The sequence below is a fragment of the Peromyscus eremicus genome, chromosome 8a (assembly GCF_949786415.1).
Source record: "Peromyscus eremicus chromosome 8a, PerEre_H2_v1, whole genome shotgun sequence".
NCBI lineage: Eukaryota > Metazoa > Chordata > Mammalia > Rodentia > Cricetidae > Peromyscus > Peromyscus eremicus.
The window spans coordinates 7,928,472-7,951,489 of NC_081423.1; the positions used below are offsets into that span (position 1 = coordinate 7,928,472).

At 41.4% G+C, this 23,018-nt stretch overlaps 1 protein-coding gene across 12 annotated transcripts in view; it reads right to left on the reverse strand.

Annotated features, from left to right (window-relative positions):
- The window catches only part of Rbfox1 (RNA binding fox-1 homolog 1), a 369,263-nt gene that overhangs the window by 183,690 nt on the left and 162,555 nt on the right, over nt 1-23,018 (reverse strand). For 2 of the 12 annotated variants that reach the window (XM_059269139.1, XM_059269138.1), the window contains exon 1: nt 615-647. The exons of the other annotated variants lie outside the window; for them this stretch is intronic. In XM_059269139.1, coding sequence (XP_059125122.1) covers nt 615-647 — 33 coding nt within the window. Of the gene's footprint in view, nt 1-614; nt 648-23,018 lie in introns of those variants that run through there. 12 annotated transcript variants of the gene reach the window in all.

Sequence of the window (23,018 nt, forward strand, 5' to 3'; positions counted from 1 at the left end):
CAGCTCGTAGAATGAAGAAGTGCACAGGAATTGTCAAGAACTAATAAGCCTGCTGATTACACATGTCCACATGGCCAAGGAAAGCATCTGCTCTTCCCAAGACTCTTCCGACAAGACAAGCACACACCGAGGTATGCTTTCTGGAGGAGCCCGCCTATCCCCAGTGGCTGCTTGCAGCCTTCAGTCTTGCTGACAGTTTGTTTTACTTGAGTTCAGCAACCTGGTCTGCTCTGATCCACTTCTTTGGCAGGAAATTGCACGTATTCAGAGAAAGCCTCTTGTGCTGAGCCGAAACGGGCTAAAACACATCATGCCCCAGGGGCAATAAAACAAAGAGGAAAAATGCAAAATGACACCATTAACCTGCTGGTCCTAGGACAAGCAGAGATCCATGCAAAGAGTACCTGCTACCCCACCCTCTCATGTATATTCAACACACACACACACACACACACACACACACACACACACACACACATTCCACAATACTCCTGTCCTTTCACTAGGCATAATGCAAGATGAAAATTGTCTTCCAGAAATACCAGACTTAACACTAAAAAACACAAGGCTTCTGCTCCATTCAAATTACAGTTTCAAGTGAAAATTCAAAATACCTGCTGCACCATGCTGCATGCTCTCTCCTCCATAAACTTAGCAGCTGTTCTAATCCCACACCACGGAGCATCTGCCTAAAGCAAGCCTCGATGAGGAGCAAGGGTGTACAGGCTGGGCACTGTGAAAATGATCAGGGTGTTGACGGAGGGGGAGCTGAGGCTGCCTGGCTGACCTCCCCCTCAACATCTGACTGCATCCAAAACCAGCCCCAGATGGGACTCTTCTGCAAGGGAGGCCTGGCCCATCAATCACAGCTCGCTCCTCCTCTGGCTGCTGCTCTGGGTTTCAGAGTGCACCACTGAGCAGATGATTATGTAGTAGAAGGGAAAAAACACACACACAGGCGCGCTTGCACACACACACACACACACACACACACACACACACACACACTGAGCTCCACTACACTAATAGCTATTTTAAAAACATTAGAAATGCTATTCTATGCATAGCCTGGAGCTGGAATTTTTCATTACTAAACTAAATATATGATATGCAAAGTTATAAAATCCACTGGGGAGCTCGCTACTATCTGGTTTCATTTTCTGAGAAAGGAAAGAAGAAGGTTTGGGGCTACTGGGAGGGTGATACAAGGAGGATGAAGGAGGCTCAACGAGATCCCGAGATAGGCACAGGTAAATTAAAAAATACTGTAATTACCAGAATGGGGCTGGGGAGACGGCAAGGCCAGTAAAGCGTGTACCTTGTAAGCATGAGGACCGGAGTTCATTTCCCTGGAACTCATGTTAAAAATAAATAAATAAAACACCCAGCACGGTAGAGTGTGCTTGTAATCTCAGTGCTGTGGAGGTAGGGGCAGGTAGACACCTCGATTTCTGGGTTTCATGTCTAGCTAGTTTAGGCTATATGGCCTAAACTTCTAGGCCAGTGAGAGACCTGTCTCAATAAATAAAGTGAAGAGCACCTGAGGAATGACATTTAAAGTTGTCTTTTGGTGTACGCCATGGGAGCAAAAACACAAACATGCCCAAGTACTCTTCCTCATCATGTTCCTCTACACACACTAGCATATGTGTGTGCATGCTACACACCAGCATTCGCATGCCCCTATGCAAACACATGCACACAAAAAATAGCAAAAGAACATGTGAAATATTTATAATAAAGCTGTGTGGTTAATTGTAAATTAATCATAAGATGAGGTCACCAGTGGTTACTGGGAAGCCTCTTGGCAGGCTGGTTGTGCCACAGAATGCTACCTCTGGCTTCTCTGAAATGGGAACAACAGAGTGAGCTCAAGGTATTATCGTGAAGATTAAAATATTTTAAACATTAAAAGCCAAATGGAAATCAAGGAAAGAGGCACCCAGGATAAGGCTCATGAAATATGAATATACATGAAATTATCAGATGTTTTGCTCATGTGCAGTGAAATGGCCTGAATTGCAACACTGTCCCTGTCCTTGTCCCCATACAACTTGGATGAGAACTCAGTGTGTTGACATGCTGCCAGTGAAGGAACCCACAGGACCCCAAATCCCAGTGATCACGAGTGCAATGAGAACGATCATGTATGCAACGAAGGAACAGCACAGGGCTCTTGCTGCTGCCTTTGCTTTTTCTGTCTCTTTCTGTCTCATTGTCTGATCTTCTCTTCCAATGAGTAAAAATGAACGTCATGTAAAACATTCCTTCCTGCAGCCCCAAAGCCAGCTTCAGTCCCCAAACCAGCCCCTTTGCTTAAAGTTGCAGATATTTGGTTCTTCCTTCCTTATTAAAACCGGAACAATCAGAGAGAAACGTCAAAACAAAGTCCGTTATAGTTGGCCATGTCTTTGTTGCTCATCAAAGGAGTGGTTTCGAGGAAGGTGCATGGGATAGTCGTGGATAGCTGCTTGTCACTGACACACTAGCTGTGAAAAGAGCTCCTGCTTGAATGGAGGGAGTGGGTAGGGATTCTGAGGTGATTGCACTTGTAATTAAATTATATGAGGGAGGAGGTGAGGGCCAAGGAAGCCTGGAAGATTTCAACCACACCCTGGGTCTAACCCCCAGTATAGCAGGCAGTCATGGTTAAAACCAGCAGAGCTCAGGATCCTTAAAAGGATGCACTGACTGCTCTCTTTGAACTGATTCCTCTCGAGAACCCAAGTCTGTCCTTGCCAGACTCTGGCTCAGCATATGGGGACAGTGATTCCTGTCAAGAGCCAAGTGTTCCTTGTCCTTACTGATAATTACAAAGCCAAACTTCCATCCTCCAACCTGGGAAAGTAGTAGGGAGTCCAAGGTGGACAAACTCCCTGGGAATGATGATTAGAATTTTCAAACAAACAAACAAACAAAAAACTATAACTATTAAACAAAATAACCAAATAAGGTAGCAATCAACAAACTATTGGGCACTATCCTGGGATCATCAGGAACTAGAGGAGTCTTTCTAAATCATCAAATCACAAATGTCTGCAACAAAGCTGCTACCTCAGAATCGCAGAGGGTGGGAGCTATGCTAAGCATTGTCATGGGTGTGCCCAAACATGCTGGTCCATTGTACTAAGAAAACATAGATTGCATCTTTTAAATTGTATGTGTGATATCTTGTATTATAAAACCTATGAATGGGGGCATCACACTACCAGTTGTGTGTCCATACATACATAAGACGTAGACATCAGAGGTTTACTTCAGGGGTATCTTCCTGTTTTGTTCCCCACCTTAGCTTTTGAGATAGAGCCTCCCATGGATCCTACAGCTCTTTGTTTTGGTTGCATTAGCTGGCCAGTAAGCCCCTGGGATATGATCATCTCTGTCCCCCATTGCTGGGGCTATTGGCATATGATACACACCTGGCTTTTATGTGGATGCTAGAGATATGAACTCCAATCCTCAGGCACCTATTACACTTTACCTATAGAGCCATATCCCTATCTCACTGCACCTCCACCCCAATTTTTTTTGTCAGCATTAACTACACCATACAGTGTCTTAAATACTGATGACAGAAGATTCAATAAAACATTGCCTACATTAACTCATGGAATATGAATTCAACATGTCCATTTGGTGATCCTCATTGCTTAGGGACATGCAAGTGTTCATGCTCAGAAAACTAGGAAGCAAAGCCTGTCAGACTCATATATGCTTCATTTTTAAATAGTCAGAAAAAAATCCAAGGCTAACCTCCACTTGGCCAACCACAGAATTTAGTCCCCTAACTCTTTCAACTTACGGAAAAACACCTCTTAAACTGAAAGCTGGGACACTGCCCTTAGGTCAAGAGTTCATAGCAAACCAGCAGCAAAGACAACAATAATCCATACCACAGGCTCCAGGAAAGTAATTTGTTTCATCTCACTTCCCCAGCCTCTACATGGAAGCTTGAGAGGACAGAAGCCATCTCGCCACGGCTGAAAAGCACCAGCCCCAGAAACACAAACCGCCTGAGTGGGCGGCAGGCTTGCAAAGATGAGGTGTCATGTTTGCCAAATGTTCCAGCCCGATTTTTCCATTTGGAGTTACAGAAGGCGATGTAGAGGTTGTTTTTCTCCACTTTTTAAAAGTTAGCAATCATCAAATATTTATGGCACTCTGTTCAAGTCAGGAACCTAGAGAAGGTTGTTTTGGAGGTGATATTTCCAAAGGGGAAAGTGTGCGTTTCTTAAAAGATTAGCAGTGTCATGAAGAAGTGAAACTCCAGCCATGAGCATTAAGCACTTAGGAGGGTGGGCTCCTTATCCTGCCCACCACTTTTTCAGGGCACAGGGGACACAGCCTTTGCCTATAGAAATCTTATTCAGCCAGGTGAGCTGGCAGTCCTGCAATCTTGGTTACTAAGAAGGCTAAGGCAGGAGACAGCAAGCTCATTGCCAGCCTGGCCTACATAGAAAGACCTTGTCTCAACATAAAATGTAGAGTGACCCCTAAGCTTATAGTTCAGTTACAAAGTGCTTGCCTAGCATGTGCAAGGCCTTAGTCTCAATCAAACTGTTAAGTTCCCTGAGTTTAGGAATCTCCTCTTTGCTTTCGTACCTGTTGCTTGAAGCTTCTTAGGATGTGACAAGCACACATACATGCATGAACAGACACAAAGAGACACACTCAAAATGTTTACTGAATTGAGAGATGAGTCATGCTTCTGTCTTTATATGCACAGAGACATTCTCTGACCTTCACAGTACCTAGAACCTGGTCAGCACTAAGCACTGGTGAATAATGGTCCACACTGGAATCATCCTATATAGTATTATGGGATATCTTTTCCCAAAGACAGAGAGGGTACACTGGATCTGTCTATATTCCACAAGCTACCTGTATGGACTACTACCTTTTATGAACACAGACAAAAGGCAGAAGCTGCACTTCTTGAATACTGCCCTACGCACTACCTGACTTCATTTGCACAGGAGCTCTGTGAGTGAACAGGCTTGGCACACCTCTTCTCAGACAAAGAGGTTAAGGCTAATGCTATAAAGTGATATAACCAGACTTTGTCCACACATCACTCTCTATCATCTACAGTTGACCTCTGTGTGCTCAGATTAGGGATGACGTGTACAAGGATATTTTTGGAACTATTCAACCAAAAGTATTTTTAAAACCTGGAAAATGTCTCTAACCTCCAAGGCAAAGTTGGAGGTTACCAAAAAGTCATAGAATTTTAGTCCTACCATCCTAAACTCCAGAATTCAAGGTAAATAAGGTTACTGATGATGGTGATGCTGCTCCTAAAAGCATTAGTAATGATATAATTAGGAGGGTTCTCTCTCCCTCTCTCTCTCTCTCTCTCTCTCTCTCTCTCTCTCTATATATATATATATATATATATATATATATATATATATATATATATATATGCTTGCTATTGTCATAAATGATCTAAAAATGTCACTCTTTTGGTGCAGCCCACAGTTCCATGGTATGAGCACAAATGTTACCTTCACTTTATAGATGAGGGACTTTGAGAACTTTGAGATACCACACAAGTTCTCAAGAGATCACTGCACAGGTGTGAGATAAAATTTTATCCAATATAATTCTGATCTCAGAGCCTAACCTTATAACAATTATTATTTTTAATGTTTTATTTTCAAATTAGAATAGAGACACAGAAAGTTCTAAAACAATACTGGGGAAGGTCATTCTTATAAACTCTCACTCACTGTTCTCTGGGGAACTTCTTGTCCCTTTAACACACCATCTGACCCAGGAAATGGAGTTGACACAATCATTCCTTTACACTGTTGTGGTTGTCATGATAGTTATGTCAGAGGAAGTTCAACTGCTCTGGCTATTCTGCCATCAATCTCATCATGCCATCACCATCTGTTTCTGAGTAACAGGTAGAACAAACCACCACCATCATAGATATAGTCATGTAGACGCAAAGGCAGATGAACACATAGGAAGTAGAATTTTACAAATAAACATTAGAGAAAATGTTTTCATAAGGGAAGGGACAGATACTTTGTATTGTAAGTGTCTATTCATTTATCATTAGTGTCCAGGTATGTGAATGTGTGGGAGCACATGTTCCATGGTGTGCATATGGTGGTCAGAAGACAACATTATGGAGTTCATTCTCTCCTCCTCCCTTTATATGGTTCCCATGGAAGGAACTCTGGTCATCAGACTTTTTGGTTTTTCTTTTTTTTTTTTTTTTTTGGTTTTTCGAGACAGGGTTTCTCTGTGTAGCTTTGCGCCTTTCCTGGATCTCACTCTGTAGACCAGGCTGGCCTCGAACTCACAAAGATCCACCTGCTTCTGCCTCCCGAGTGCTGGGATTAAAGGCGTGCGCCACCACCGCCCGGCTTGGTCATCAGACTTTTTAGCAAGTGCCTTTACCTGCTAAGTCATCTTGTTGGCCCTGATAAATGTACTTTAAATAATAACTCAGTAAGAATTCTTCTGTCCTGTATATGAAGGACATGGCAGTTCTACAGAGTTGTCGCAATCTACCTCTTTTCACTGTTCAACCTCTGCCACCACCACCACTTCTCCCACCACCACCATCACCACCACACAGCAGTGTCAACTCCATGCTCAAGATGACTTGAAATGACCTCTGCCATTGCTAAGCCTGCTATAGTGAATTCTTTCTCCTTCAGTAGCTTGTTTATAGCTACCCTGAAGATATGATTTGGGGACAGTAACAGTGTCACCTACACCTTCATAGTGAACAAGACTTTGCGGATGTGACATATAGTTTTTATCAAGAAAGAAGGACAGCATTTGGGCAAACCATGTAGCCTGTAGGAAGCAAAGCTCCTCTGTGGGTACTACTGACTATAAATGCCACCAAGAAATCATCAAATTTCTGTCTCCAGATTGGGACAGTTGTGACCTTCAGTCACACTGCTGAAAAGAGAACCATACATTATCCACATTGGGTTGCTGTTTCATCAAAGGAGAAAATAGACATTCTAAATACAATGAAATGCATGGGTCCTTTCAGATGCATTTCTTCATGTTATACACTGTAAATTTTTCTAACCACCAAGAAAGTATATTTCACATAGTCATGAATCAACATATCTTCATCCCAAGCCCCTCTCAAAGTTGGATGTATAAATACAGTCATGTAGTTTTGATGAAACATGACCTAGCTGAGACTCAACAAACACCTGATAATGGTTAATCTCAATCATCAATCTGTTGGGATCTAGAATCCCCATGGAAAAAAATTTCTGCACATGTCTGTGAAGGACTGTCTAGATTTGATTAACTGAAGTAGATAGACCCAGTTTAAATGTAGGTGACACCATTCCATGGGTTCAAGCCCTAGATCAAATAAAAAGCAGAGAGTGAGCTGAACACCAGCATTCATCTCCCTCTGGTTCCTGACTGCAGATGCCATGTGACCAGATGCCTCACACTCCTGCATCTATGACTTCCACACCAAGATGGATCACAACCTTAAGCTGTGAGTCAAACTGAACTCTTTCTCTTTAAGTTACTGTTCCACGTGCTCTGTCACAACAATAGAAAGGGTGATTAAGGCAACCTCCACCCTCATACCATCTATGAGTATATAAAAGTAAAATTTGTTTTTATTTTAAATAACTCAATTTTGTCTCATGGATATTAAAGGGCTCTCAAAAAAAACTATATACTCTTTAAGGGCAGGAGTTTGTCATAGGGAGCTTTTATATTTCCCTCTTGTTCGCTTGCAGTTTGTAATCAAGGTGTTTGACATGATAAATATCAATTGGCTGGTGTTCACTTCACTTGTAGAAAAGTGTCTAATCTGCTTATGGCAACAGGCAAAGATGATAAAGTATGACCTTGTCTTTCACTGTGCATTGCATAAGTTTTAGCCTCTAATAGTTTGCCAGCCAGGGAAGAAAAGGCTGTCATAAAATGAATTATTGCCAGACATAGAAGAAATGAAACCAGGAGAGACTGCCAGGAAGTGAGGGTTCTGACCTAGTCAAGAAGCAAGCGGAATCCACACAACCCTTTTCATAAGCTCGGTATTCCACATCTTTCAAAGTAGCTAGGGGCAACATTGAACTAGACAGCTGTGGCCCAGATACCTCCAAGATCCTGGCAGGCCAGAGCCCAGAGACAGACTTGGAATTTTCTGTAGCATGGAATACATAGCTTGAGAGGAGGAAGGAAAAGAGCTGAAATGGTCAAGACGTCCTTGAAAAGAGCTGAAGGCTAAGCCTGGAGTTGAAGAGTGAGCAAGAAATAGCACGAAGGATGAAATAGCTTGACAAAATAGTAAATGGAAGGTAGATGAGATGTTCAAGTGGGGTAATGTAGCTCACATATGGAGTGCCAGAACGACTAGAAGAAGTAAAAGACGATATTGAGACAATCCTCCAACATATAGGACTTCCAGCAGACTACTGTAGAGGGAGGGCTTGAAAGGCAGAAGCCCGAGTCTATCTTACAGAGTACTCTAGACACAGGAGTGCCAGCATGGCCTTCACTGGAGGGTTGACCCCACATGTTGGTCACCACACAGAGGAAATGCAGCAATGACACCTCGCAGGGCAAAGTCAGCCACAGTATTGAGAAAGGAAAGGGCAGGAGATCTGATCACAAAGCCACCTTCCTGATGTTGCATTCTCATACAAAGCAACTCAAATGCTTGGTACTGGAATAAAAAGGAAACAATCCTTCAGTTTAAATATGCAGGATGGGGGTTATTTATTTCTCCACTGGTACCGTCATAACTTCTCAGCCAAGGGTGGGATGGAAGGTCCTGATCTTCTTGCCTAAGTGTCACATGCAATATTGAAAACTTGGAGGTGGGTAGTAGGCATCTGCCATGCCCGTTTAAGAGAAGCAGCCAAGAACAGATCATTCACTAAAGTCTCAGGGGCCAGGCAGTTTATACATGGTGTTGGAACTTTAAGGTGAACTCTAGGTATATTCTATGTCCAAGGCTCCCTAAGTTTCCTATCTACATCACCTGACAAGTTCAGCAATTGCAATAGGTTTGTGTGCTTGATGAATTTCTGGATCCCATTCATTCTGGTAAATTTCATATGGGGAGTAGGAGAGTAAGAAAGCTGAACATGGACATTACGACAAGCTGACAACTGAAACACAAAGTGCTAGGCATCCACTTATCAGAACTAAAAGGGACTAAAACCTCATGGACTTTCCATATTCAATACAATACAACTGAGCATCTGCATGCCAGTAACTAAAACCCCCACGATTTTTCTTTTCTTCTTTTTTTCCCAGTAGTACTTGTGAACCCAGGCCCTTGTACAAGCATTCCACTACTCAGCTACAGCCTACGTCCAGTTCACTACTTTTGAAATGTGCTCAGAGGGACTGAGAGAAGGAGCTCCATCTTCCTAAGTCCTGTAACTAATTCTGCCCCCACTTCCAGTAAGTCTGTAACCCCCCCACCCAAGCCAATGTACCATGTGAGATTGGAAGTACGTTGATGATTCATTCAGGGTTGAGCAGGGCACCAGTACTATTCTTCTACAGCTGAGGGTGTGTGGTCTTTTGAGGACACCTGCCTGTTGGAACACTGAGCTGGGTGGGCGGCAGAAGCTGAGAAGCACAGGGATCCGCTGACTTAAGGGAGAAAAGGTTTTGCACAAAATCAATGCAAAGCCAAAGGAAACAAAGCATTTCTACAAATTTAGAAAAAGGCTTTGTTTTGGTAGAAAAAGATGGCAGCAGCCCAGAAGTGAGCAGTTTTGTTCGGATGTTAACAGATCAAGAGTCTAGGTAAATCATTATGTGCAACCTACGCTGACATCCTAGTTAGTGGATCTAAGGATTCTGAGACCTCAGTGCCTAAGAACACAGAGGTCAGTGGAAATTTAATTCAATTCCAAACATCAGAGAACAACAGTAGCATTTACAGACCTCTTAGTGCAGAGCATGTGTGCACGGAGCATTCTGTCTGTGGGCAGCGTTGCTTCTCTGCACTGGATGGTTTGTCTCATTCGATTTCCAATATGTCTATCTTCAGGATGGATGGGATAACCCTGGGACCTCTCTGTGTAGCTGAGATGTTCTCTTTATATTCAATTATTCTATGTTCACCTACTTGACTTAAATTCATCAAACTTTCCATTATAGGTTGAACTGTGTTACACTCCAAGTTACACATTGATGTTGGAGCCAGTACAGCTGTAGTAGTGGTCAGGCCAGGATCACTCAAGACTAAGGAGCACATGCGTCTCCAGTCTAACACAACTGCATCTGTATGTGTGTGTGTGTGTGTGTGTGTGTGTGTGTGTGTGTGTGTGTGTGTGTGAACACATGTATACCAGTGCATGTAGTGGCCAGAGTGACACTTTGGATGTCTTCCTTCCATTCTTCTCCATATTTGTTTTTTTCTTAGACAGTTTCTCACTGAAACAGAAGTTCACAAATTGGCTAGACTGGCTGGCCAGAAAGCAGCAAGTATCCTCCTACCTCTACCTCCCTTATACTGGGATTGTAGATACATGTCACTGTGTTCAATTTCTTATGTGGTTCCTGGAGATGAATGCATGTTCTCATAGCAACTAAAGTAGCCCCATGCAACTGTATCATATGCAAGGGGGGAATTTGGACATATGGGCACACCTAAGGAAAAAGATGCATGAAGATAAGGCAGATGTAGGGGTAATGTTTATACAAGCTGAACCATGCCCGTAAACCATGGAAGTTGAAAGAGAGGCACCAGAGAAATTCTCCCTCATAATTTTCAAGGAAACAGCCTGACCAACATCTTGTTTTCTGACTTCTGGCTTGAAACATATGGGACCAATAGATTTTTGTTGTTGAAACCAAACACTTTGTGACTCATTGTTGTAGCAGACTTAAGACACTAACATACCTACAATGTGCTACCCTCTGGACAAAGTGTTGAATGAAATCATTCCTTACCTCATGAAGCTTAAGGTTTCATAATAGAAACAAAGCAACCATGTAACTCAGTTGAGGAAGCTGCCAGACTCTTGGTTCCACTTCAGAGAAGCAAATTGAGGCATAGGGCAGTTTCAACATGACCTCATTTGCTCTCTGGAGAATGGATGCTGTTCTGCAAGCTGGAGAGTTTCAGATTATGAGAACTGTTCAAGTGTGCAACTCTGCACTAATGGAGCAGTAACTAACTACGCAGAGGTATCAGATGACTCAAATGAAGCTGGTCTGAAATGCAGTGCATTCTGTATGTCAACAGCATACAGAGTGAAGTTACTGTGCAATGATGATAATGCAAGCCAGTTCTAATGTTTTTATCTTGATCACATGTTGCAATGACAACAGATTACATACATGAGGCTAAATAAAATATTCTTGGTTACATATGAAGCTATACTGGATTGAGTAAAACACTTAAATGAAATGTAGTTATTTCTGGTTTACTTGGCTTAATGTGGTTACTAGAATATAATCTTCAAACCTACATTGTGGCTCAAGCCATGTTTTATCTTCCTCCTCTCCTCCTCTCCTTAGCCCATTTCTATCTTCCATTCTTTCCTTAGTGCTGGGGCTTTTCCTACAGTGTTTATCACTGAGCTACACCTCCATCTGACTTTGTTGATGGGCAATGTCAGATATTTCCACTGGTTTAGATGCCATAAGTTGTCTCTGGACTCATCATTGGCAAGCCCATTATCAGATTTGAGATCAAACTCAGACCATTCAAATGTGAAGGCTCAGCTCCCCACTACATCTACTTGCCATTTTGGCACCAAAGATGAGCATCTTCATAAATTCTTTCAGGGAGATGCATCCAGTGAAACTGGATTTCCATCCTAGCCCACCTCTGTTATCCTAAAAATCATCTGTTTTTTCTGACAGTCTCTGCAGAGCTGAGATATCAACCCCTAGACAGCTTTCTTAGAAGTCTGCTGTATTCATAATGCAACTTTTCCTTTACTGGATCCAACAAAGCTCTCAAGCCTCTGAGAATCTGCCTAAAGTACCTAACTTGGGACAAAAGAGGTAACAGGCTTTTAACAGCTCATTGTAACTCTGTGAGAAATCAACTGACTAATTTTTATACTGGACATCTTTCTGAAAAGATGAAACATACTCTGAACAAATACATAGCAGAGTACAGACATTCCCTGTGTATGAGGTCAGAGAAGAGCCCTTGAATACATTCCAAGTATGCAGGCTGCTTCAGACATCAGAAGACACATGGAGTTATATCTTACTTCATCTAAACCATATAGATATATGTTAGCATGTCATGAATTCATGCATCTGCCCATCCATTACTTCATTCATCCATCCACCCATCCACTCCTTCATCAATCCATTCGTCTATTCATCCGCTCATTCATGCAATCATTAAATACATATTTCTCAATAAAGAAATACTAATAATTATGCCTTTATTTGTGGTGGTGATGCCATTACACAACAATATGCATTCAGGAATGATAAAAATGTCCTCTGAATTGATATTAAAATCTGAATGTGAAATATTACTGCTCAAAGTTTCCCAGAGTTTACAAGCACAAACTATTGTAGCAGCAGAAAGAAAGGCACTGAATCTAGGGATAAAAAGTATCAAATGGCTCATGAAGGCTCTGTTGAGATGAATCTTGAGAAGTATGAATGGGTTGGAAGAAATCCAGTGGAGAGGAAAATCAAACATATTGGTAGCAGAGCATAAAAGAACACAGGGAATGGGACTTTATGAGCAGTAGATATGTGCATGTGTGATGAAAACTTAGCATGTGCTGATAATGAAAATCAAAATTGATGACATGAAGAGAAACTGGAAAAATAAGAGTGCACTTAATACTTTCATGGGATGTCTTGGAAGAATGTCAGAGATGGACGTCAGATTTGTGTCATTTGGGTGTAAAGCATCAATGGGGTAGATAGGAAGGCTGCAGTCACACAGAGGGCAGCAAAGTTGGCTGTGGCGGTTCAGGTAAGGAAGGACACAGAACAGGCAGAGGCCCAGAGGGTCAGCTGGAACCAGTGGGTCAAAGAATGCTATCATCCTCATCTTCTCTGTGTGTGATGCAGGATACTCTGAGTTTGAAATTATTTCAACAGGATCCTAGGATTTTCTGCTCTAAAGCAAAAAAGAATTTGGAGTAATTCATGAAATAAACTGTTTCGTATTTTGATGTTTTCTTTTTAAAAATACAGAGTCTTGCTGTGTTCCTCAAAGTTCAAGCTAGCCTCCTGTTTTGATCTCTTTAGTATTTGTGATGACAAGTGTCTGTTACCTTGCCCAGTTTATAATCTTTTCTCATGAGATCACTAAAGATGTAGAATTTTTTTAAAATACAGATTGTTATTAAAAGTTTGACTGTTGAGACTTAAATCTATTCAAGGGTATACTGCCAAGCTAATATAAACCAGCCCTTAAATGCATAGTATAGGCAGGAAATAGAGAAATGGATGTTCTGACAACAGTGGTCATCCTTTACAAAGCCTTGTGTCCCAAAATGACTTTATCTTTTCATCTCACTGAATGCTCTTAGGAATACAGAGGTGGAGATTACCACCCCATTTAAAAGATGAGGAGACTAAGGCTCAGAAGAGAGGGGTGATTCATTCACTGGCATGCCATTAGTACACACTGGATCTAGAATATGAACCCAGCCAGGAATATTTCCATTATATCTGCTGCTGAAGATTTCTGGGATAGTCATATTGGCCTGCCCTCTGTATGGAGACCCTAACTAATAATCTAAAGACAGGGAATGTAGTCTAGTAGCAGAGCATTAACTTAGCATGTACAATACCGTGGGTTTCATGCCTAGTACCTTATAAAAAGAGTCAAAGCCAATTTACATGAACTATTTTAAACAGATTCTTCTGATTTTCCAGTAAATTATTCCTTGAAAGGGCAAGGTGTAAAAGAAAAGATAATAGAGTTCCTGAAATGAAGTGGGAAGGAAGAATAATATTTCTCCCAAGTTCTAGAATGAAAATTTTCTGAAGAATAGAAACTCTATTGCTTGAATCTGGAATCCCCCTGAGTGAAATGCACAATGTAAGTGGTACAACTACCCGATGCTTCAACTGATCTCACTGGAAATGGGGTTACTAACCGCACATGTTTTGTTGGGTCATTCATAAAACAAACTATGTAATGCTCATGAATTCCTCACCACTGCTTAAAATAAATCAAGCATTTCATAAATGTGTGTGTCCAGTAATCATGGCGTCCTTCCTGTCATTGTTGCTATTACTTAAATAAGGAAATAACTTGGATGATAGTGTACACTATGCAAAAAAAAAAAAAATTCCAGAAAAAAAAAGAATTCATCAAAATTCAGCCAGGGTGGAAAGGAGCAAGACGAGGGAGTAGAGACTAAGTTTGAGTCATCACACCCACGATGTCACACTGGGCTTAGGAAACAAACTACCAGCCTCCAATGATGAGAAGGGCAAAAATAACCCTGCACTGCACCTATTAGGATGAACCTTAGTTCTCATTCAACTTCAGCCTTTTTTCATCTGTTTGTTTTTTGAGGCAGGGTTTCATGGACCTCAGACTACCCTTGAATTCATTATGTAATGAAAGATGGCCTTGGACTGCTGATACTCTCTCCTATACTCCAAGAACTGGGGAGGTTGGCAGAGGAGGATTCTTAGTGCCTAACTAGCCTATTTGGTAAGCCCCACGTTCAATTACAGATCGTGTCTCAAAAAATAAGGTGGAGACTGATAAAAGTAAAATACCTGACATCCACCTTTGGCCTTTGCAAGTGTGGAGCTGCTGTTACAGCTGTGTGCCTTTGCACACAGCCTTTTATGTGAGTGATGGAGACCTGAAATCAGGTCTTCACATTTGCATGGCAATCTCTTTACCCACAGAAGAAGCTACCCAACCCTCTCTACTGTAATTCTGATCATCAGATATCCAAAACCTGTTTCAATGGCATGTATTCAAGGTGTCACTGGGAATGGGTTTTTGTTTCCCTGTAGGCTTTCTGGGCTTTATCCATTTTGTTGCTTGCTAGCCGCCCTCTAAACCCTTACTTTAGCCTCTTTCTGCAATTTCAAAACAAACCAGCCTATCTCTGCTTTCATTGGTGCTTTGTCTTCCACTCTCAGTCCAGTTGGCACCTCAGCTCCTCTCCGTGAGGACTACCTTGATTATATGGAGCCTAGCCAGTTAATGCAAGAAAATCTTTCCATTTTGATATCTGTATCTTAATGACATCCATGAGATCCCTTTTGACATATACAGTAGCACTCACTGATTCTAGTGATGAAGATGCAGCTCTAATGGATATCATTTCCAAATCCTAATACCATCCAAAGGATGCACAGAGTGTGAAGCATTCTGAGATAATGGAGACACTGCAGATCTGTGATGTCTGATGCAGCCACTATTTGCCATGTGTAGCCTCTGAGTGTCTAAAAGATGCATAATATAGCTAAGAAGTGGCATTTTAATTTCATTTACTTTTAATCTATGTAAATAGCTACATGCAGCTAAAATCTGTCCTATCCAATGAGACAGTTCCCTGGTAGATGACAGTCAGCTCCCATCATGTCACCAACAGCATCTATAGTCCCAGGAAATGAGACTAAAGGATGATTATAGAGAAACACCTGATCCCTTGTCACATAGTCATTTAAGTATAATCGCTTTGTTAGGTTGACAAAGGCAGAGAAGTTGACTTGGATACCCAGGGATGTGTTCAGCACCATGGACAGAAACACAAAGCCTTCTGCTTACATGCCTCTCTTCAGTTGTTAATCTGCATTCTGCTGGAACTTTTGCTATATTCGGTCTAGTAGATGAATTTCAACTGAGTTTTATGCCTGCTTAGATCACGTTTGGAATGACAAATTCAGAATACAGTCAAAGCCATACAAAGCAGTCAGTTTATTATAGAGCTTTTTTCACCTTTTGACATGGTAAGTTTAATGCTGAGTGTTGAGCTGGATTCATGATATACAAGTGTGGAACACAAGGTCCAGCTGCTGAAAAGTGACAAAAGCTCTTATCCTCCAATATCATAGGCCTTATTAATCAGTATTCAGAATGACAAAGAAGAGACACACTGAAGTGGTGGGATAAAAATTAACAAGATGTGGAAATTCAGTGAGAAAAGCAAGGAATTGTTAAAACTTCAAATTCTCACTAAAATTTTTGTAAAGTAAGAAGAAACTATGTTCGATTTGTTATTTTTAAGTTGTTTGGAAACAAATACAGTACTATAAGGACTGTTAGTGTGTATCATTTGGTGTATATGTATGCATCAGAAGAGAGAAGCCTTGGTAGACCACATGTCCCAGCGTTATATTATATATTGAGAATTAAAAGCCAGACACTTGTTAATTTTATGTCAACTTGGCACACGCTGTAGTCATCAGAGAGGCTGGAGCCTCAAATGAGAAAACCTCCATAAGACTGGGCTATAGGTAAGCCTGTAGGGCATTTTTTTTCATTAGTGATTGATAGGGGAAGGCCCAGCCCATTGTTGATGGTGCAATCCATGGGCTGGTGGTCCTGGGTTCTATAAGAAAGCAGGCTGAGCAAGCCAGGGGAAGTAAGCCAGTAAGCAGCATCCTTCCATGGATTCTACATCAGCTCCTGCCTCCAGGTTCCTGCCCTGTTTGAGTTCCTGTCCTGACTTCCTTCAGTGATGAATAGTGCTAGGGAAGTGTAAGCCAAATAAACCCTTTCCTGGACAACAGGCTCTAGCCATGGTGTTTTATCACAACAATATAAGCCCAAACTAAGACAGATAGATATGTTAATTTAGCATAAAACAATGGGGGAAGGTTAGAGGAGCAGGAGGGAGGCAGCAAAACCCACCATCCATAAAAGCCTGGCCATGACTGCACACTAAATTTAAAAACATTAATTTAATTTCTCAAGGGAATTCTGAAATCAGAGAAGCCACATACTTAGTTTAGCTAGCACCATATATGTGTCTGGTCTAGCTCTCTAAGATGCATTTTCTTATGATGGGGGGAAGACCCTTAAGCAGACTGACTCTTAAATAAAAAACAAAGGTGTTTCCATTAGCAAGACAATAAATCAAGATCAAGATCAAGATTACAGATTGTAGCAAAACAGAAGTGAAGGTGTGAGGGTCAATTAAATAGACTGGGAGTGCTGGCATGGGTAAGACCTAAGAAAGAAGAGTGGCACATCATCAGACAGCCAAGGGCATCACCAGACAATCTAGCATAGCTTGATCAGTGGTTCAGGACCTGGCTTCAGAGAAAAGAACTCATGATTTGGATATCATAGCACAATTAGCCTGCTGACATTATTTCAGGGTCTGGCAACTAGGGAGTCAAGTGGCAATGATCTGTTCCTTTGTGCCCACAGAATTACTAGTTGATGGGTCTCTAGAACAATAGCTTTATGAGTCTTCCAAGGATGCAGTGCCATGATCAAGAGACTTTTTTCCCCTTTAGTCCACAAGGAAATGAGGCATTGATATAATCTAAGGTTGTGTGGGATTCTCATGATAGTAAAGACATAACTATTGTCAGAACAAAATGATCTGAGATGAAGAAGGAGCTATTTCTGCATGACAGTGGAATTAGATATTTATCCACATTCCTCTTTTTTGAGACATGGGAAGTTTGTTTCATAAAAGCCACGAAAAGATGGACTATTTGAGGCAAACTAGCATGTACTAAGTTCCCCCTCCAGTTAGAGTTTGGTGGACTAGGATGGATGGTATTTGCCTACTGCCTTCTTCGAGAAGAGTTTCCTTACCCAAGCCAAGTTAATGGGAGTTGAAAAAGTTATAGTTTAGTGCAGTTTAATTCTTATTCATCTAGGACAGGGAAATGGAGAACTGCAGCTTGCTGTTTCATGTCGGACCCAACCCCGTCAATCAGGAAGGCAGCCTGGTAGGCTCCAGGATGCGAGCCACACCCTCTGAAATGAGCACTGCAGATGATCCCTGTGAGGAGGGTTGGATCCCAGATTCTGAAAACATAATCTCATAAGATGGAGCTCAGCAGAGCCCCAAGTCTCCTCACGCCTCCCCGAGCTAGCAGCATCAAGACCAGAAACTACACAGGTATTACAAGTGTCTGAGGGCTTGCTGAGACAAAGTGTCATTCTTGTCTCCATAATGAGAAAAGCATCTGCCTTGAAGAAGGAGGAAAAGTCATATCAGACATTTCTGCCAATTTATTTTGGCTCAGAAGATGGATGGAAGTTCTGCAGTCTCCTGGAATCAAAAGCCAGCCCCTTGGCCACGTGGTAAAAATGTTCACTCAAGGAAAATGGGACACAGAATTAAAGGGAAAGAAGAAAGGGGGAAACTCTGGGAGACACAAACCTGTCTTCTCATCCACTTGAAAGAAACACTGTGGAGAAAGACAGATGTGTAGCATGATCCCTATAACTACATCGCTGCAATTCTGACCTGGGATGACTAATTTTATCCTGTAAAGGCACTATGCATGCACTGTTGAACACAGAAATAAGGTCTTACCTCAGTGTGTCACATTGTGTATTATGGACAATATGAACGATTCTTTTTTTTAAAGAGTGATTTTATTTTTAATATGTGCATGTATATTGGAAGGTATGGACATGTGTGAGTGCAGGTGATTGCAGAGACCAGACAAGATGTCAGGTACCTGTGAGCAGCCTAATATGGGTGCTGGGGACAGAATTCAGGTATTCTGCAAGAACATAACATGCTCTTATATGTGGACCCACCTCACAAGCCCCCACAATTCTAAGCCTCACTTCTTTCATTTTCAAATGGGAGACTGGCAGAGGCTACTACTTTAAATACACAGGATTAAGCATGCTTAACATTAGAAACCAGCACGTACTAGGATATTAATAAATTTCATAATTATTAAATAATTATGAAAAGGTACCTCGGGCTGTTCCTTGAATTCATGTATGCTTAACCAATGGCCTCTTGATTACTTACACAACACAGAAAATAAAAATAAAAAACCAATGACACTTGCTAGAGGCTTCCTCACACTGACGCAAATGATAGAAGAGCAAATAGTAAGATAAGCAGTATAGGATATAGTAAGATGGGCAGAGTGGGAAAACTACACACAAAGAAAGACATAGACATGGAAGGATAAAGATAGATTCACGGAGTTGTTTATAAAGAGATGGCTAGACAGATGCTTGTAGACACACAGAGAAATGCCTAGATACATGTAAGGAGTGATAGGTTGTTGGATGAATGGCTATAAATATGAATAGATGAATACAACTATATACAGACATTATGAATTGTTCTCCATCTACCCATAATCCTTTCTATCTATATTTTCTACCTGCCATTTTTCTCTTTCATTTTCTTTCTATCCTCTTCATCCATACATATATCATATATGCATCCCTATACCCCCTATCATCAATCTATATATCTATGTATATATGTATCATCTATCTGTGTATCTATATATCAATCAATCATCTCTCTCTCTCTTTCTATCTATCCATCCATCCATCCATTCATCCATCCATCTATCTATTGACCCACCCAGCTGGCTTCCCACTAAGGAAGAGAAAGGAAGGGAAGGAAGCAGCAGAGAGAAAGAACACTTATATATCAGTGCCTTTTACCAGCCCCTGAAACTCAATCAAGGCAAGTGCCTGCACTGAGAGCTGGAGCCCCTCCTGCCTGAGGGGACTCATGCATGCTGCCGATGAAGATGTGAGGGGGAGCAGCTCATCAATCACCATCATGCAGGAATACAGGACCAGCCAGAAGGATTAGCACTACAACCTACTCAGATCTCTTCTTTCTAATAGCATCTCTTTAATTAAACATCACCTCCAGTGCTCACTTCTGCAGAGTGCCCTTTCCATTCACAAGGTTGACTTCTTAAAATCTAGGCTCCTGAGTTAATTAGAAAGGGGGCCTTGGAAAAAAAATAAATCCATTTCAAGGGTGGAAATGCCTGAACAGAAACTGTAGGACGTTGCTAATAAAGATTTGCCTTTCCCTGGTATTGACATGGATTGTTAAATGGCTGCCAGAGAGCCAAAGATCTTGTCTACATAGGACTTCTCCAGTAGAGCTATCCTGGTCCTTAGCAAAGAGGCTCCTGGGTTCTCTCTGTGGTTAGTTATGAAGCACTTGGACAAGCTGCACACCATTCATTGCTCAGGATATTCTGTCTGTGTTGAACAGGTTGAAAGCACACATTTGTAGCAAATTGCCCACAGTTTGTTCTGGCTATGGATCTGTACATACAAATAAGTGGTGAAATGGTAGTAGATTCTGTTTGTCTTTGTGCACGGGAATATAGGTAGGAAAGACAGAGATGGTGGGTGAGATACCAGAAGCAATGAAAAAAAGTCTTGTTTCAGAGACTACTTCATCCACAAATGTCACTCCAGGCTGAATGCCTTGGGGTGTGCCTCTAACATAGGAGACAGGAAAATGATGTATAAACACATTGGTCTAAAATATAGTGACCTATGAAAGTGAGAGGGACAAAAGCATGGCAATGGACAGTGACAAAGGCTTGTGAATGAGGAAAAGTGGTCAGGAAGGAGGAAGCTGTATGGACATGATGGAAGAGATAACTTCAGGTGGAGAAGCACACATCCAAAGCAATGCCTTGAAGAGGACTGTGTGTTTGAAATATCTATAGAGCAGTAAGGAGCAGAAGAAAGAGAAATGACCACTAGGCTGAAGAGAAGGCCTAGGGTTTAGATGCTCAACACTGACTCTTGTATATCTTATCCAATAGTAACTGGGCTATGTAATAGTAGGCAATCCCAATAGTAATATGGCTGATATTTCAGGGTAGACATCAGCTAACAGGGTCATCTTCTATGAACTGTATGTTGGGTATACCACACCCTTCACTTGTATCTTCTCAGATCCTATTCTTGTGTGGAGATGCTAGTATTAAGCCCAAATTATATAGTATGGTACTCAGAAGAGTGAAGTGCCCAGTCCATAGTGAGGGAGTTAGATCATCAGTGTAAACATGTATACAAAAGAGAGACATACAGTGATCCACAGACATGCAGTAACATTGTGGACACTCCACATGCTACCTTAGAAAGGGAATTGGATAATGTCTACATAAATAGCCAAATGGAGACTGAGGGAATGGCTTTGTGGATAAAGCCTGAGGCTGAGCATCTAGATCCCAAGAACCAACATAAAAACAACCAGGCATGTAGGTAGCCACCAGCAATCCCAGGACCTGGGGGTCAGAGATAGTGTTCCTAGGAAAACTGGGTAGCTAGACTATTCAAATCAGCAAGCTCTAGGTTCAGTGAGGTACCTTGCCTTAAGAAAACAGGAGGACAGCAAATGAAGAAAACAGTAGGCGGTAACCTCTCGCTTCCATTTTGGTACATGTATATTTGTACAAATGTGTGACAGCTTGTGTGGCTATGAATACATACATGTACTACATGCATAAAACACACACATACACACATGCACACACACACACTCCAGATAGGATACACCTTAGAATTTTAAAAGTATGCATTTCTGGTGCTGTATCTCTGCTCTGTGGTCTTAATAAGAAAGTATCTGTGAACAATATGTAAATTAATGGATATTGCTGTGTGCCAATACAATTTTATTTAAAAGAATAGATGTTGGGACAAATTTGTCCCACAGGGTGATACTTAACCTTTGGATATCCAGAAGAATAATTATTAATAACAGGTACATATAAGCAAGGAATTTAACATCCTGATATGATGGAATTGGAGGAAACATTTATATACATGTACACATGCATATTTTTTCAGATAATGATAAATGGGTATCATAGAGATTCACATAGGTTCACATAGGATAGTAATCTATGTAAAATGTCTTCATATAATCCTGAGGTGGTAACCCTTATATGGCTTTTGTATGAAGCTCTTGTCTGGGGTTTGAAAGTGCTTATACCCAGGAGAAAGGCCACATCCTCAGTTCATTCACCACCTTATCTGCTACTTTTTGGAACCAATAAAAATCACAAATAGGAGGTTACAGAATCTAGTTGGATTTGAGGGAAATCTACTAAAGTCCTTCAGAAAAAAATGTTGGGCACCCTACTACTATAGAAATCTCCTACTAAGCATGTTAATCCATTTGTAATCCTACAGGAAGAAAAAGAAAGCATCAAGCAAAATGCAGACAATGGTACACTATTTTCCAGCAGCATGCATGCAGCACTTTAGTGTGTGGACAGGCAAAGCAACAGAGAATCACCCATGGAGGCTGATGTCCAGTACAACAAGGGGGCAATGATACACAGGTGTGCATCTGTGTATGCAGGTGCATCCATAGATGAAACCTGCCATTAAAGTAATAAAACAAACTTTCTTGTTGCCCAGTGAACACTGTATCCTCTGTTTACCTACCCAAGTGGTCACACCAGGTGGAAACACTTCAATACACAAGTGGCTCTGACTTTGCATATACCTCTATTGTTAAAATAATGATAGATTAATAACATCACAGAAATCCAGAGAGTAGTTCTCAATCCTCAATAGTTTTGAGTAAGTTAGGACATATATGCTGGGACAGAGCACTTCTTTACTAGCCTAATGCTGACAGCATCACCGTTCACTTGAGTTCAAAGGTGAACATTTCAGGGGCCAGAAAGTCTCAATGCAGGACAGACACAGAAGGGCATTCGGGAGCTATGAAAGGTACATACTGGTGGGAATTCAAAATAATACAGCCTGTAGAGTATGGTGATATCTTCCTGGAACCCCAGAAATCAAGCAGAGGCAGGAGTATGACTACAAGTAAAAGAAGACTGTGGGCTATGTAGTGAGTTCCAGGCCAGACAAGGCTATGTTAGGAGCCCATCTCAAAATATTACCGCCAATAACAGCAGACACACTCAAAACATAACCATATTTCCACATTTGAAAACAGAATCTTGGAATGTTAAATTTGAGTTAATATACCACACATCAATTCTACTTTAAGTGATTTACTCATGAACAAAAAGCAAAGTGTCCACACAGACTTGCTCAAACCCACAGCATTCACAACATGCACCCCCCCAACTAAACAGAAACGGCACTAACTTGTGAATACACACACAGACTGAGCTGC